The sequence below is a fragment of the Oncorhynchus kisutch genome, linkage group LG30 (assembly GCF_002021735.2).
Source record: "Oncorhynchus kisutch isolate 150728-3 linkage group LG30, Okis_V2, whole genome shotgun sequence".
Lineage (NCBI taxonomy): Eukaryota > Metazoa > Chordata > Actinopteri > Salmoniformes > Salmonidae > Oncorhynchus > Oncorhynchus kisutch.
The window spans coordinates 24,120,270-24,135,713 of NC_034203.2; the positions used below are offsets into that span (position 1 = coordinate 24,120,270).

General features: G+C 40.0%; 1 protein-coding gene across 3 annotated transcripts in view; it reads right to left on the reverse strand.

Annotated features, from left to right (window-relative positions):
* Positions 1 to 15,444, reverse strand: part of LOC109875290 (dipeptidyl aminopeptidase-like protein 6) — a 165,341-nt gene that overhangs the window by 29,050 nt on the left and 120,847 nt on the right. For all 3 annotated transcript variants that reach the window (XM_031809809.1, XM_031809808.1, XM_031809807.1), the window contains 5 exons: positions 14,324 to 14,438; positions 12,168 to 12,266; positions 5,638 to 5,732; positions 5,454 to 5,528; positions 5,293 to 5,345 (listed from right to left, as the gene is read on the reverse strand). In XM_031809809.1, coding sequence (XP_031665669.1) covers positions 5,293 to 5,345; positions 5,454 to 5,528; positions 5,638 to 5,732; positions 12,168 to 12,266; positions 14,324 to 14,438 — 437 coding nt within the window. The remainder of the gene's footprint in view (positions 1 to 5,292; positions 5,346 to 5,453; positions 5,529 to 5,637; positions 5,733 to 12,167; positions 12,267 to 14,323; positions 14,439 to 15,444) is intronic.

Consider the following 15,444-nt stretch of genomic DNA (forward strand, 5'->3'; position numbering starts at 1 on the left):
TTTATTAAGAGATCCTAATAAAATAAAATAAAATACTAAGTATAAATATGGAACAAAAAGCAGGCCAGACAGAGTGTGACAATACAACCCAGCAAACCAGGAATATTCCCAGAACAATTCAGTTCAAGTTAGGATTTTTTAAAATCTAATATTAGGATGATAACATCCCAAAAACATTCGGAGAACATTTTTGCTCAAATATATTTATTTAACAAAAATGTTTTAGATTAAATATCATTGGAAGGTTCTAACATTCACTAAAATGTTATGCACAACATCTGTAACAACCACCACAGAAACTTTCCCCAAAAGTTTGTTTGAAAAAATTGACTGATGTTCTATAAAAGGTTCCCAGAATGTTTCATTACGGTGTGGGAAACAGTCTGGTGGGAACATCATAAAATACAGTGTCTTGCGAAAGTATTCGGCCCCCTTGAACTTTGCGACCTTTTGCCACATTTCAGGCTTCAAACATAAAGATATAAAACTGTATTTTTTTGTGAAGAATCAACAACAAGTGGGACACAATCATGAAGTGGAACGACATTTATTGGATATTTCAAACTTTTTTAACAAATCAAAAACAGAAAAATTGGGCGTGAAAAATTATTCAGCCCCCTTAAGTTAATACTTTGTAGCGCCACCTTTTGCTGCGATTACAGCTGTAAGTCGCTTGGGGTATGTCTCTATCAGTTTTGCACATCGAGAGACTGAAATTTTTTCTCATTCCTCCTTGCAAAACAGCTCGAGCTCAGTGAGGTTGGATGGAGAGCATTTGTGAACAGAAGTTTTCAGTTCTTTCCACAGATTCTCGATTGGATTCAGGTCTGGACTTTGACTTGGCCATTCTAACACCTGGATATGTTTATTTTTGAACCATTCCATTGTAGATTTTGCTTTATGTTTTGGATCATTGTCTTGTTGGAAGAAAAATCTCCGTCCCAGTCTCAGGTCTTTTGCAGACTCCATCAGGACATCCATCTTCCCATCAATTTTAACCATCTTCCCTGTCCCTGCTGAAGAAAAGCAGGCCCAAACCATGATGCTGCCACCACCATGTTTGACAGTGGGCATTGGTGTGTTCAGGGTGATGAGCTGTGTTGCTTTTACGCCAAACATAACGTTTTGCATTGTTGCCAAAAAGTTCCATTTTGGTTTAATCTGACCAGAGCACCTTCTTCCACATGTTTGGTGTGTCTCCCAGGTGGCTTGTGGCAAACTTTAAACGACACTTTTTATGGATATCTTTAAGAAATGGCTTTCTTCTTGCCACTCTTCCATAAAGGCCAGATTTGTGCAATATACGACTGATTGTTGTCCTATGGACAGAGTCTCCCACCTCAGCTGTAGATCTCTGCAGTTCATCCAGAGTGATCTCTGATCAGTCTTCTCCTTGTATGAGCTGAAAGTTTAGAGGGACGGCCAGGTCTTGGTAGATTTGCAGTGGTCTGATACTCCTTCCATTTCAATAGTATCGCTTGCACAGTGCTCCTTGGGATGTTTAAAGCTTGGGAAATCTTTTTGTATCCAAATCCGGCTTTAAACTTCTTCACAACAGTATCTCGGACCTGCCTGGTGTGTTCCTTGTTCTTCATGATGCTCTCTGCGCTTTTAACGGACCTCTGAGACTATCACAGTGCAGGTGCATTTATACGGAGACTTGATTACACACAGGTGGATTGTATTTATCATCATTAGTCATTTAGGTCAACATTGGATCATTCAGAGATCCTCACTGAACTTCTGGAGAGAGTTTGCTGCACTGAAAGTAAAGGGGCTGAATAATTTTGAACGCCCAATTTTTCAGTTTTTGATTTGTTAAAAAAGTTTGAAATATCCAATAAATGTCGTTCCACTTCATGATTGTGTCCCACTTGTTGTTGATTCTTCACAAAAAAATACAGTTTTATATCTTTATGTTTGAAGCCTGAAATGTGGCAAAAGGTCACAAAGTTCAAGGGGGCCGAATACTTTCGCAAGGCACTGTATATGTTCCCAAAACATAAAAACTGTCCAGTTGTGCAGATGATTCTACAATGTTTCTTTTAGGGTGCAAAAAACAATCACCGGATGATGCAAGAACGTTCCTAGAACACACTTTGTCTGTTCTTAACAAGGTTCCCAGAATGTTTCATTAGGTTGTGTTAACATTGTTAGGACATGACAAGATATACAGTTGACGTCGGAAGTTCCAGCTTCATGAGGTAGTCACCTTAGCCAAATACATTTAAACTCAGATTTCACAACAGTCAATTTAGTGTATGTTAACTTCTGACCCACTGGAATTGTGATACAGTGAGTTATAAGTGAAATATTCTGTCTTTAAACAATTGTTGGAAAAATGACTAGTATCATGCACAAAATAGATGTCCTAACAAACTTGCCAAAACTTTAGTTTGTTAACAAGAAATGTGTGGGGTGGTTGAAAAACGAGTTTTAGTGACTCCAACCTAGGTGTATGTAGACTTCTGACCTCAACTGTAACTAACCCAGGGAAATATTGGTAACCGGGTTGTTCACCATCACTTTACTCATCCTCTTTATATACAGTACCAGTCAAAAGCTTGGACACACCTACTCATTCAAGGGATTTCTTTATTTTTACTATTTTCTACATTGTAGAATAATAGTGAAGACATCAAAACTATGAAATATCACATGGAATCATGTAGTAACCAACAAAGTGTTAAAAAAAAATCTAAATGTATTTTATAGTTGAGATTCTTCAAAATAGCCACCCTTTGCCCTGCAGGTTTTCACTCTTGGAATTCTCTCAACCAGCTTCATGAGGTAGTCACCTGGAATGCATTTCAATTAACAGGTGTACCTTGTTAAAAGTTGATTTGTGGAATTTCTTTCCTTCTTAATACGTCTGAGCCAATCAGTTATGTTGTGACATGGTATGATGGGTATACAGAAGAGAGCCCCAGCTCAAATAAGCATAGAGAAATGACAGCCCATCATTAGTTGAATACATGAAGGTCAGTCAATCCGGAAAATTTCTAGAACTTTTAACGTTTCTTCAAGTGCAGTTGCAAAAACTATCAAGCACTATGATGAAGCTGGCTCTCACGAGGACCGCCACAGGAAAGGAAGACCCAGAGTTACCACTGCTGCAGAGGATAAGTTCATTAGAGTTGACTGCACCTCACATTGCAGCCCAAATAAATGCTTCACAGAGTTCAAGTTTTTCGTAGAGTTCAACATCAGCTGTTCAGAGGAGACTGCGTGAATCAGGCCTTCATGGTCAAATTGCTGCAAAGAAACCACTACTAAAGGACACCAATAAGAAGAAGAGACATTAGACCGGTGAAAATCTGTCCTTTGGACTAATGAGTCCAAATTTGAGATTTTTGGTTCCAACCGTCGTCTCTTTGTGAGATACAGAGTAGGTGATCGGATGATCTCTGCATGTGTGGTTCCCACCATTAAGTATAGAGGAGGAGGTGTGATGGTGTGCTTTGGTGGTGACACTGTCTGTGATTAAACTAGACTTAACCAGCATGGCTACCACAGCATTCTGCAGCGATTCGCCATCCCATCCCATTGCACTTTGTGGGACTAGCATTTGTTTTTCAACAGGACAATGACCCAACACACCTCCAGGCTGTATAAGGACTATTTAACCAAGAAAGAGAGTGATGGAGTGCTGCATCAGATGACCTGTCTTCCACAATCACCAAACCTCAACCCAATTGAGATGGTTTGGGATGAGTTGGACTGCAGAGTGAAGGAAAAGCAGCCAACAAGTGCTCAGCATATGTGGGAACTCCTTCCACTGTTGGAAAAGCATTTCTGGTGAAGTTGGTTGAGAGAATGCCCAAGTGTGTGCATAGTTGTCATCAAAGCAAATGGTGTCTAATTTGAACAATCAAAAATATAAAATATATTTAGATTTCTGTAACACTTTTTTGCTTACTACAAGATTCCATGTGTTATTTCATAGTTTTGATGTCTTAACTATTATTCTACAATGTAGAAACTAGTAAAAATAAAGACTAAGTAGGTGTGTCCAAACTTTTGACTGGAACTGTACATTTCATACTTTTCCTCCTCCGTACTGGTCCCCCGTGGGAATCGAACCCACAACCCTGGAGTTGCAAGAGCTACAAACTGAGCCACACAGGACTGATTATGTGCTGATTATTACAATGTCTCTATTAGGTTGCAAAAAAACATTTGCCTAATGTTCTTTAAAAGTTCCTAAAACAATTATTTAGGTTGTTGGAACTTTGTGGGGATATGACAGGAGATGGTTCCCATAACACTAAAACTGTCCAGTTGTGCTGACATTCAGATAATGTTTGTATCAGGGTGCATAAAACAATCCTTTGATAATGGCTGTTCTGTCAACATTCTTGCACTGAGTTCTTTAAAGGCTCCCAGAACATTTAATTAGGTCGTGGGAACAGTTACATCACAAGAGATAGGTTCCATGTTGGCTGGATGTCCTTTCAGTGGTGAACCATCCTTGATACACACTGGAAACTGTTGAGCAAGAAAAATCCAGTAGCGTTTTGGGGTATATTTTGTCTGTAGGCAACATTTATAAATGAGGCCCCAGGTGAGTGTTTTTGTACCCTAAAATAAACATTGGTTGAATCATCCGCACAACTGGACAGTTTTTGTGTTTTGGGAACAGATTAATTATGTTTTAGAAATGTTCTTGCACCATCTGGCAGATGTTTTATGCAAATAATCATCACCACGACTGGGCAGTTTTTGTGTTAAGAGAACATTTGCCGTGACCTAACAAATGTTCTGGGAACCCAATTTTGGTTTGCTGGGAAGAGACCATTACATTGGCTGATATTAGGGATGGGGTTTTAACTTCATCCACCAGATGTGACCACCGACACTAAGCACTTATGTAGCAGAAGGTCAAGCTGTCCCCGAAAACATTCAACAGTTTCCTGTTTCATCTAATACTTAGACAAAAATAAGATGAGAGAGTGAAAGAAAGAAAGAAAGAAAGAAAGAAAGAAAGAAAGAAAGAAAGAAAGAAAGAAAGAAAGAAAGAAAGAAAGAAAGAAAGAAAGAAAGAAAGAAAGAAAGAAAGAAAGAAAGAAAGAAAGAAAGAAAGAAAGAAAGAAAGAAAGAAAGAAAGAAAGAAAGAAAGAAAGAAAGAAAGAAAGAAAGAAAGAAAGAAAGAAAGAAAGAAAGAAAGAAAGAAAGAAAGAAAGAAAGAAAGAAAGAAAGAAAGAAAGAAAGAAAGAAAGAAAGAAAGAAAGAAAGAAAGAAAGAAAGAAAGAAAGAAAGAAAAGAAAGAGAAACAGAGACAGACTGACTTACGGGGTGATGAGACTACAGATGATGTAGAAGGCCATGTAGGAGTGCTGGTAGACCTGCAGAGACAAACAACTTCAGCATCCAGCATTCAACCTCGCATTGCAGAAACAACCCATAAACTCTGCATCTGAGACAAAATAAGAAGTGTGGTCCTTTCTACTTACTGGGGCCACGTTGTAGGCCAACAACACATGTTCCAGGTCTGGAGATATGTGGTACTTGGTGGCTTTGAACATTTCCTGGATAACAAAGAAGCATGTTTGAGGCAAATTTATTACAAAAGGTCATCATACATTTTTCAATACGATGTCACCTACATGTTCGGGAATAAAATTTGCTAATACTCACAAACTTCCTGTTCTCCACCAAAATGACCCTCTCCTGTGTTTCGATGTTGAGTTTGACCACGTCCCCTTCTCGTGTTCGATACAGCAGTACATTGTCTGGAAATAATAAACAGCAAAGAAGAGAGAGCATTACATTGTGGAATACGCATCCAGCTGTTTCAAACAGTACTTATAATGGGGCCATGAGGGGCCAGCCTTCCACAGACTGAGAGCAGATATCTTTTAGGGGGGCACCAAGGTACAACTGGAGCAGGCCTTGCTGGTATCCTGTTACCTCTGCAGCATATACAGGAGCTGTAAGGTGTGGATACATACAGTGTGATCCCACTGGGCACAGACGTCAATTTAACATCTATTCCAGGTTGGTTTAACGTATTTTCATTAATATGACGTGGAAACAATGTTGATTCAACCAGTGTCTGCCGAGTGGGATGGTCCAAGTGGTAGACCATTTTCACATTATTGTGCCGACCCAAAACATATTAAGCTGGCTCAGGTATTTGGTTCCTATGGTGGATGCATAAAAAGGCAAGGACAGTACAGCTTGGCTTGGTTCTACTCAGCTCTGCTCCACTCAGCTCTGCTCAGTAGTGTGATACTGGTAGTGTTGTCCTCTAGACCAGAGCCGATTCCTCAGTCTCACTGTGTCCTGTTCGGATAAACCCCTCTACCAAGAGAAGTGCAGAGAAAAGGTCCTTGCTGCTCTCTCCAATGTTTCAACCATTCAAATTAAGGTTGATTGAATAGCCATCTCATCTCCCTTACTTACCATTTGCCACAGCAATAGCAGTAAAGTGTTGATGCTACTGATACTGGAAGGACTTCATATTGCTAGACATAATGAAGATTTATTTGGATTTTGTGGTAGTGTGTTTTTCTACATAATTAACTTCAAGTTTGTTTGCTTTTGTATTCTGTTTTGAAAACCTTTTCCTGCTCTAGTCCAAATATTTACTCAGTCATGACAGTTCCGCTCACAAAACTATCAAAATGGATGAATTAGGAATAATGGAAAGTGTATGAGTATCCTCGGTGGCAGGTAGGCTAGTGGTTAGAGCATTGGGACAGTAACTGAAAGGTTGCTAGATCAAATCCCTGAGCTGACAAGGTAAAAAAAAATCTGTCGTTCTGCCCCTGAACAAGGCAGTTAAACCCACTGTTCCCCGGTAGGCCGTCATTGTAAATAAAAATTTGTTCTTAACAGACTTGCCTAGTTAAAAAAAAAAATCATGTGAGTCCAAACTGCTGAAGGCCTGACATCTTTAACAAAAGCCATTCATTAAATTGCTTTAATCAATGAAAACGAATGAGAGCAGAGTACAGTACACAGTGCCCCTATAAGACCACAGACAGAGTGAAGGCAAAGTGACTCAGTCTCCTTCCTGTTTCTGTGTCTTAAAGGCAGGGCTCGAAATTAACAATGTCCCGTTGTCCTGATGACAAAATATTCCCGGAGAGTCTTCAAAACAGACTCTGGGACAATAGATCCAAAGTTCATACAACCACTGTACATCAAAAACATTTAGAAAGCAATGAGGCTGATGCAACAGATCAGAATGTTTAGCTTAAAATGATAAACTATTATTTCTTCACATTATAAGCGCAGCAATGTGCACACAGCAGTAAGCTATGCGCGAATATTTTGAAAAAAATGTGGCAGGAACACAATGTTCTAAAATGTGCATCACACATGCGAGCGGTTTCACGTGACAGATGAAAATATCCATGCAAATGTTGAAAGAGGGGAGATCTACTGATGCAACAACTAGCATGGGTTGCTAATATGTCTAAGATTGTGTCTGGCTGCTGGACAATAAAAGAAAGCTGGTTTCAATGGCATAAGGAAGTGTTTATCAAATAATTCCCTAAAAATGTCTATGGTCAGATAATGGCTAGGCTACTTGAATCAAGGAAAGACATGTCCCATGACATGGCATAAAACCTACAGGTTTTAAATGCTGACTGCCTCCACTAAGATTGCAAGCTGGGTGATACTTGGTGCAAAACAGATACGGGTCTTTCTCTCCGCTCTTGTAATTGATGAATGAAACATTCCTCAAGTTGGCCTACTCCAACAGAATCAAGCCTTTAGACGTTAATGTTAATTATCCTACATTATATTTGTCAAACATGACTGGAGATTGTCCTATATTCATGTAAATGAAAAGTCTCATTAAAGTTTGACTACATTTTCTGGCGCCTCCCTCATGTCAAAATTGATGTGGACACATCACCTAAGCTACACTGAGATGTATGCTAATTTTATATGTACAGGTAACTGCAAAAATAATGGACAATTCAACATAAAGGATCTTAATAGTATCAAGGCACAAGGCGAGACCCAGATGCAGACACAGGAGGCAGATGGTCGCAATCATTATGTTTATTAATCCAAAGGAGTAGGCAAGAGTAAGGTCGTGGACAGGCAAAAAGGTCAAGACCAGATCAGAGTCCAGGAAGTACAGTGGCAGACAGGCTCGTGGTCAAGGCAGGCAGAATGGTCAGGCAGGCGGGTACAAAGTCCAGAAACAGGCAAGAATCAAAACCAGGACGACTAAAAGAAGGCGAATGCAAAAAAGCAGGAGAACGGGGAAACCGCTGGTTGACTTGGAAACATACAAGACGAACTGGCACAGAGAGCCAAGAAACACAGGGATAAATACACTTGGGAAAATCAGCGACACCTGGAGGGGGTGGAGACCATCACAAGGACAGGTGAAACAGATCAGGGCATGACAAATAGGGCATTGGGACAGCAAGAGATGCCAGAACAGAACTTGGCATAGATTCTACAAGTGTCTGGAACTCCATTCTACTGGAGGAATGTGACACAACACCATTCTTCCACGAGAAATTCCATAATTGTTTTTTTGTTGATGGTGGTGGAAAACGCAGACTCTGCCGCCGCTCCAGAATCTCCCATAACTGTTCAATTGGGTCGAGATCTGGTGACTGAGAGACACACACACGCTTTAAACTCCCTATGCTCCTTTGAAACCCCTCTTTTAAAGACACTGAGAACTATTCTTCCAGCCATGGTAGCGAAAATAATGGACAACTGGGGATTTTTATACATGACCCTAAGCATGATGGGATGTTAAATTGCTTAATTAACTCAGGAAACACACCTGTGTGGAAGCACCTGCTTTCAATATACTTTGTATACCTCAAGTGTTTGTATTATTTTGTCAGTTACCTGTACATTCATGTAAAATACATGTGAATATTATTCCAACGTTGGCCATTTTAGAGGCAAATTATTTCATGTGAATTTCTGGTTCAGTTGACAGACCCATTTATCCATTTCAGTAGTAGACCTACTTTTATTAGCGTTTTAAATCACTGTGAATGACCTACAGTTGAAGTCGGAAGTTTTACATACACCTTCGCCAAATACATTTAAACTCCGTTTTTCACAATTCCTGACATTTAATCCTAGTAAAAGTATCTGTTTTAGGTCAATTAGGATCACCACTTTATTTTAAGAATGTGAAATGTCAGAATAATAGTTGAGAGTGATTTATTTCAGCTTTTATTTCTTTCATCACTTTCCCAGTAGTTTACATGAACTCAATTAGTATTTGGTAGCATTGCCTAAAAAAATGTAAATTGTTTAACTTGAGTCAAATGTTTTGGGTAGCCTTCCACAAGCTTCCCACAATACTTTGGGTGAATTTTGGCCCATTGCTCCTGACAGAGCTGGTGTAACTGAGTCAGGTTTGTAGGCCTCCTTGCTTGCACAGGCTTTTTCAGTTCTGCCCACACATTTTCTATCGGATTGAGGTCAGGGTTTTGTGATGGCCACTCCAATACCTGGACTTTGTTGTCCCATTTTGCCACTACTTTGGAAGTATGCTTGGGGTCATTGTCCATTTGGAAGACCCATTTGCGACCAAGCTTTAACTTCCTGACTGATGTCTTGAGATGTTGCTTCAATATATCCACATAATTTTACGTCCTCATGATGCCATCTATTTTGTGAAGTGCACCAGTCTCTCCTGCAGCAAAGCACCCCCACAACATGATGCTGCCACCCCCGTGCTTCACGTTTGGGATGGTATTCTTCGGCTTGCAAGCCTGCCCCTTTTTCCTCCAAACATAACGATGGTCATTATGGCCAAACAGTTCTATTTTTGTTTCATCAGACCAGAGGACATTTCTCCAAAAAGTATGATCTTTGTCCCCATGTGCAGTAGCAAACCGTAGTCTGGCTTTTTTTAATGGCGGTTTTGGAGAAGTGGCTTCTTCCTTGCTGAGCGGCCCTTCAGGTTATGTCGATATAGAACTCGATTTACTATGGATATAGATACTTTTGTACCCGTTTCCTCCAGCATCTTCACAGGGTCCTTTGCTGTTGTTCTGGGATTGATTTGCACTTCTCACACCAAAGAACGCGTCTCCTTCCTGAGCGGAATGAAGGCTGCGTGGTCGAATGGTGTTTATACTTGCGTACTATTGTTTGTACAGATGAACATGGTACCTTCAGGAGTTTGGAAATTGTTCCCAAGGATGAACCAGACTTGTGGAGGTCTACAATTGTTTTTCTGAGGTCTTGGCTGATTTCCTTTGATTTTCCCATGATGTCAAACAAAGAGGCACTGAGTTTGAAGGTAGGCCTTGAAATACATCCACAGGTACACCTCCAATTGCCTCAAATTATGTCAATTAGCCTATCAGAAACTTCAAAAGCCATGACAATTTTCTGGAATTTTCCAAGCTGTTTAAATGCACAGTCAACTTAGTGTATTTAAACTTCTGACTCACTGGAATTGTGATACAGTGAAATAATCTGTCTGTAAACAATTGTTGGAAAAATGTATTGTGTCATGCACAAAGTAGATGTCCTAACCAACTTCCCAAAACTATAGTTTGTTAATAAGAAATGTGTGTAGCGGTAGAAAAACTAGTTTTAATGACTCCAACCTAAGTGTATGTAAACTTCCGACTTCAACTGTAGGTCCTACAGTAAACCTATGTTGGCATATCAAAACATATAAAAAATAAACAAAGTATTTTAGCATTTAGGATGGTTCATCTTCAGTTTGGAACGGTTGAAATTGCACTTCGGGACAATTCTGGGACAGTGATTAAAAAAAGTTGGTCTTAAGCCCTGCTCAAAGGAGAGGTTCAAAGAGACCGGTGACAAGCGGTGGTCAAAGAGAAACTCTGAATCAATTATGCATCACTCTGAATGAAACCAACGCACCACATATTGATGAGGACTACTGAAGTACAAGGTTGCACGATCCTACGCATTATCACTGCTCATCAGAACCAAATGTTGAGCTGATTGCATTAACTTAACTTTGACACGGAGGAATGTCAGACAATGAATCACTAAGATTTTATCGGAGAAGAATGATAGAGAACATTCCAATGTTGCGTTAGAAAAATACACACTTTGAAGTTTGTGTGTGTGTGTGAATTTCTGCTGGTGAGGTTAATTATCATGGTCCATTTGATGAGGGAAAAGCCCTTTAGCCTGCTGTTTAACTTCCCTGCAGACACCATTTCCCTGCATTGTCCTTTGACTGTCTTTTACCCAAAACACTGGACATCAGCATGTTTCCAAAGTCATGGCAGGGCCGCCCGGGCCAAAATATTCTGCCAAGATTTGAATTTTCAATTCAGTTTAAATTCTCTTCCGACATATCCAGACTGAGTGAGTAATTATATTATATTATGAAAAGGTTACTTTCTGGAGAAGAAGATAAGCTATGTTACTGCTGCATACAGTGGATAAACTTGTAAATAAATCAGTATGTAAAAGTATGTGGAAATAAAATAAATTCTGGCACTACTTTTGTGCTTAATGGAGAGTCAATGAAAAAACAAAGTAGTTTGAGTCTCTTACACTAGAGGGCGAGCAGTAGCTTGATCCAACATTCATGTGTTCTGCAGCTTGCTTTCCACATTACGTTGTCAAGGTTAAAAAAGGTCATATCAGACCAGCCTTACATCTGTTTAATTTGGGCCTGTCCTGTACATGCTCTGCATACATTATAGCTACAATACTGTATGGTGCATAACGGCATAAACGGGCACATTTCAAGGTTTCACTGGATTACATGGCTCTGTCTCTCTGTATAACGCTTACTTAGTTCTGTGGGCTGTCTGTCTCTGTTGTAAGGGAATAACCATGAGACTATAACCATGTAATCCTTGAGGGCTTGATAGTAAGCATTCACAGTAGACACATTGGCTGAGTGATCCATTATGCCTTTAAATCAGGATTTGGGTTTCTATGATTACGTTTAAATTCAATAGGCAATTGAAGTGCTAGTTAGGTTTCAATATGTTTTATGTGTGGTCCTCTTGTTTGATAGTAATGGCTGTCTAATGGGAAAAGTAATACGGCTTGGAATGCTTACGGAGATAGAGTCATTGCCTTAGCGACCGCCATCTACAATATGTAAATGTGGTGCTCTAATAATGTCAACTGACACGTAACAGTTCCTGGTTGGTGGGTGCTGTGTTAGCTTCAGTTTCTATTGGCAGATGAAAGGGCAGGGCGTAACTATAACGACTCACCACTGAGCCATGTAGCGGCGGGGTCGTGCACGTGAAGATCTCCTCCGAAGACATCCTCAATGGTGACTTTCTTCTTGAGGGCAAGGCTATCATCTGCAACTGCCAGTGGAATATATCAACAAAACAAAAGTGGAAGAAGTCATAGAATTAATCAGGTACAATAATATGATACTGTTATGTTTCAATTCTCTTTCACATAAAAAAAGGGACCTGGCCACCTTTGTTACCTGGTGACTGTCACTTTTCCTGCAAAAAGTTGCAGGGGGTCATAAAAATAGGGTAGGAGACATCTGTCAGAGTCGGACTATTATGCGCTGTTTCTGTCTCTGGAGATAGTAGGACTGTAATTCCCATATCACAGGCACAGAAATGTTACAAAGAAGAAAGAGACACTCCATTGATCCGCCAGCATCAACTCACAGCAGCATGGCCAGTTTTTCCAGGCAGCCGTAACTCCCTCTAGCTGCACAGGGTAAACAGCTGAGACTGGTCAAGGTAGACAGCAGCGCTAGAGGGTTGAGTTACATATGTGTGTGTGTGTGTGTGTGTGTGTGTATGCCCCTTCAACCCCATATGGGAGCTTTACATATTTATCTTCTACATTCACCTGTCAGTTTATTCAGGAAAAGACATTAGAGTACCATCAGTAAGAGATTCTAGAAGGGATGTACGTGATGTATGTATGTAGAGTACCATCAGTAAGAGATTCTAGAAGGGATGTACGTGATGTATGTATGTAGAGTACCATCAGTAAGAGATTCTAGAAGGGATGTACGTGATGTATGTATGTAGAGTACCATCAGTAAGAGATTCTAGAAGGGATGTACGTGATGTATGTATGTAGAGTACCATCAGTAAGAGATTCTAGAAGGGATGTACGTGATGTATGTATGTAGAGTACCATCAGTAAGAGATTCTAGAAGGGATGTACGTGATGTATGTATGTAGAGTACCATCAGTAAGAGATTCTAGAAGGGATGTACGTGATGTATGTATGTAGAGTACCATCAGTAAGAGATTCTAGAAGGGATGTACGTGATGTATGTATGTAGAGTACCATCAGTAAGAGATTCTAGAAGGGATGTACGTGATGTATGTATGTAGAGTACCATCAGTAAGAGATTCTAGAAGGGATGTACGTGATGTATGTATGTAGAGTACCATCAGTAAGAGATTCTAGAAGGGATGTACGTGATGTATGTATGTAGAGTACCATCAGTAAGAGATTCTAGAAGGGATGTACGTGATGTATGTATGTGTATGTGTATGTGTATGTGTGTGTGTGTGTGTGTGTGTGTGTGTGTGTGTGTGTGTGTGTGTGTGTGTGTGTGCCAGTGCCAGTGCCAGTGCCAGTGCCAGTGCCAGTGCCAGTGCCAGTGCCAGTGCCAGTGCCAGTAAGTAGCTTTTGCAGAGAATTGAGAGAACTAAAAATAACACATTTAAAAATGTAACTACATATATACAGTACCTTTGCAAGTCTCTGAATTTGCAAATTATCTTCATCTGTTGGTAAAAGACCATTGAGAGGGATTCCCAACATGAGGCAAACAGCACCTCTGATGCACTGGCAATTGTAAAAATGACTAGAGCTATTACTGCATAATAATCTTCATTAAACAAGACTGAATGACATTTTCCATTAAAGCCCCATTACCTAGTGAGAGGATGACCTCACTTCGTCCTTCTGAAAAACCAATATGCAATCTCCAAGCTGACACATCTCAACATCTCTACTCCTGTCTGTCTTTGAATGAATGGGTTTAGGAAATTAAATTACCTACTGGGCTGTCTGCTAGCAAGGCCAATTGCAATCTCTAACTAGAAGTTTTCTTTTGGTGGCCTGACTCAGGTACTTATGTACTGTAGGATCTTAATTTGACCAGTTTCTCACAGCAGGACAATAATCCAGCAGCAACAGGAAATGTGAATTATTATGTGGATTATAATGAATGGAAATATTTGTAGGGATTGATACATCTTTAGTTCGGGCAAATCAAGTCAGACATTTTAAAGTGGAAATTACAAACTTTAGAAGCCTTTTTTTTAACCTTGTCTACACCACAAATGAGCATTTTCTGCTATGCAGTGTAATAGGTGTTAATAAGTGTAATGTAATAAGTGTAATGTAGTGTGATGCAGCATTGTGTGTTACATACTTGGGGTGAGCAGGATGACAGAGGTGACGATCAGAGACAAGATGATGCAGATGACCAGCAGGGCGATGACTATCCCCTTCCAGTTCCTCTGTGGAGGGGCACTGCCCACCAGGTCCTGCAACACAAACACACACAAAAGTTAATAGATGTCAATGGGGGATAATGAAGGGGAGGCGATGAGTACGGTTACATACACACAATGTGATTATTGTGGATAATCAGATTAATATAGTTCTATTAAAACGTTGACATGCTTTGCAAGAAGAACGATTTCCCTAATAATCCCATTTACATGGACACATCTGAAATCAGGCTACCTGATGGCACTAAATACAGACCCGTTTACATGGATACACACCTGAAATCAGGCTACCTGATGGCACTAAATACAGACCCGTTTACATGGATACACACCTGAAATCAGGCTACCTGATGGCACTAAATACAGACCCGTTTACATGGACACACATCTGAAATCAGGCTACCTGATGGCACTAAATACAGACCCGTTTACATGGACACACATCTGAAATCAGGCTACCTGATGGCACTAAATACAGAACATTGCCAATCAAAATAAATGTTCTACCACAGCGAACATATTATTTTTGGGAAGCATATTTGATTTTTAATTTGTATAAAGTTTGTATGTGAAAACTACTTCTAAGACGCATCCATTCAGTCGTTCCGATCTCACTTCACTCACGATAAAGACGGAGGCTCGCTCGGGTGGTGCTTGCACATGCGCAGATCATATACGATTAAGGTGTTTACATGTCCTAATAATTCTAAAGATTGCTCAGAAAACAAGTTGTTTTAATCTGCGTATGTTTACTTCGATGTTGACCTTACACCGATTAAGGTAAGCAGAGTAAGGTGTTTACATGACTATTGCATAATCTGCCTACTGCCATAATTAGTTTGTCAAATTATTACTGTGCATGTAAATGTACTCACTGACTGCGTTTGTGCTACTACTGCAACACTCCTGTGATAGGCTCCCAGCCACACAGCTGTTGAAAGAACCTAGAGGGAATCTAAGTGACAGAATAAGCTCTGATGGGGGAATTGACAGGAAAAACCACGAATACGCTGAAGACAGTTCCTTATGTTAAAATGTG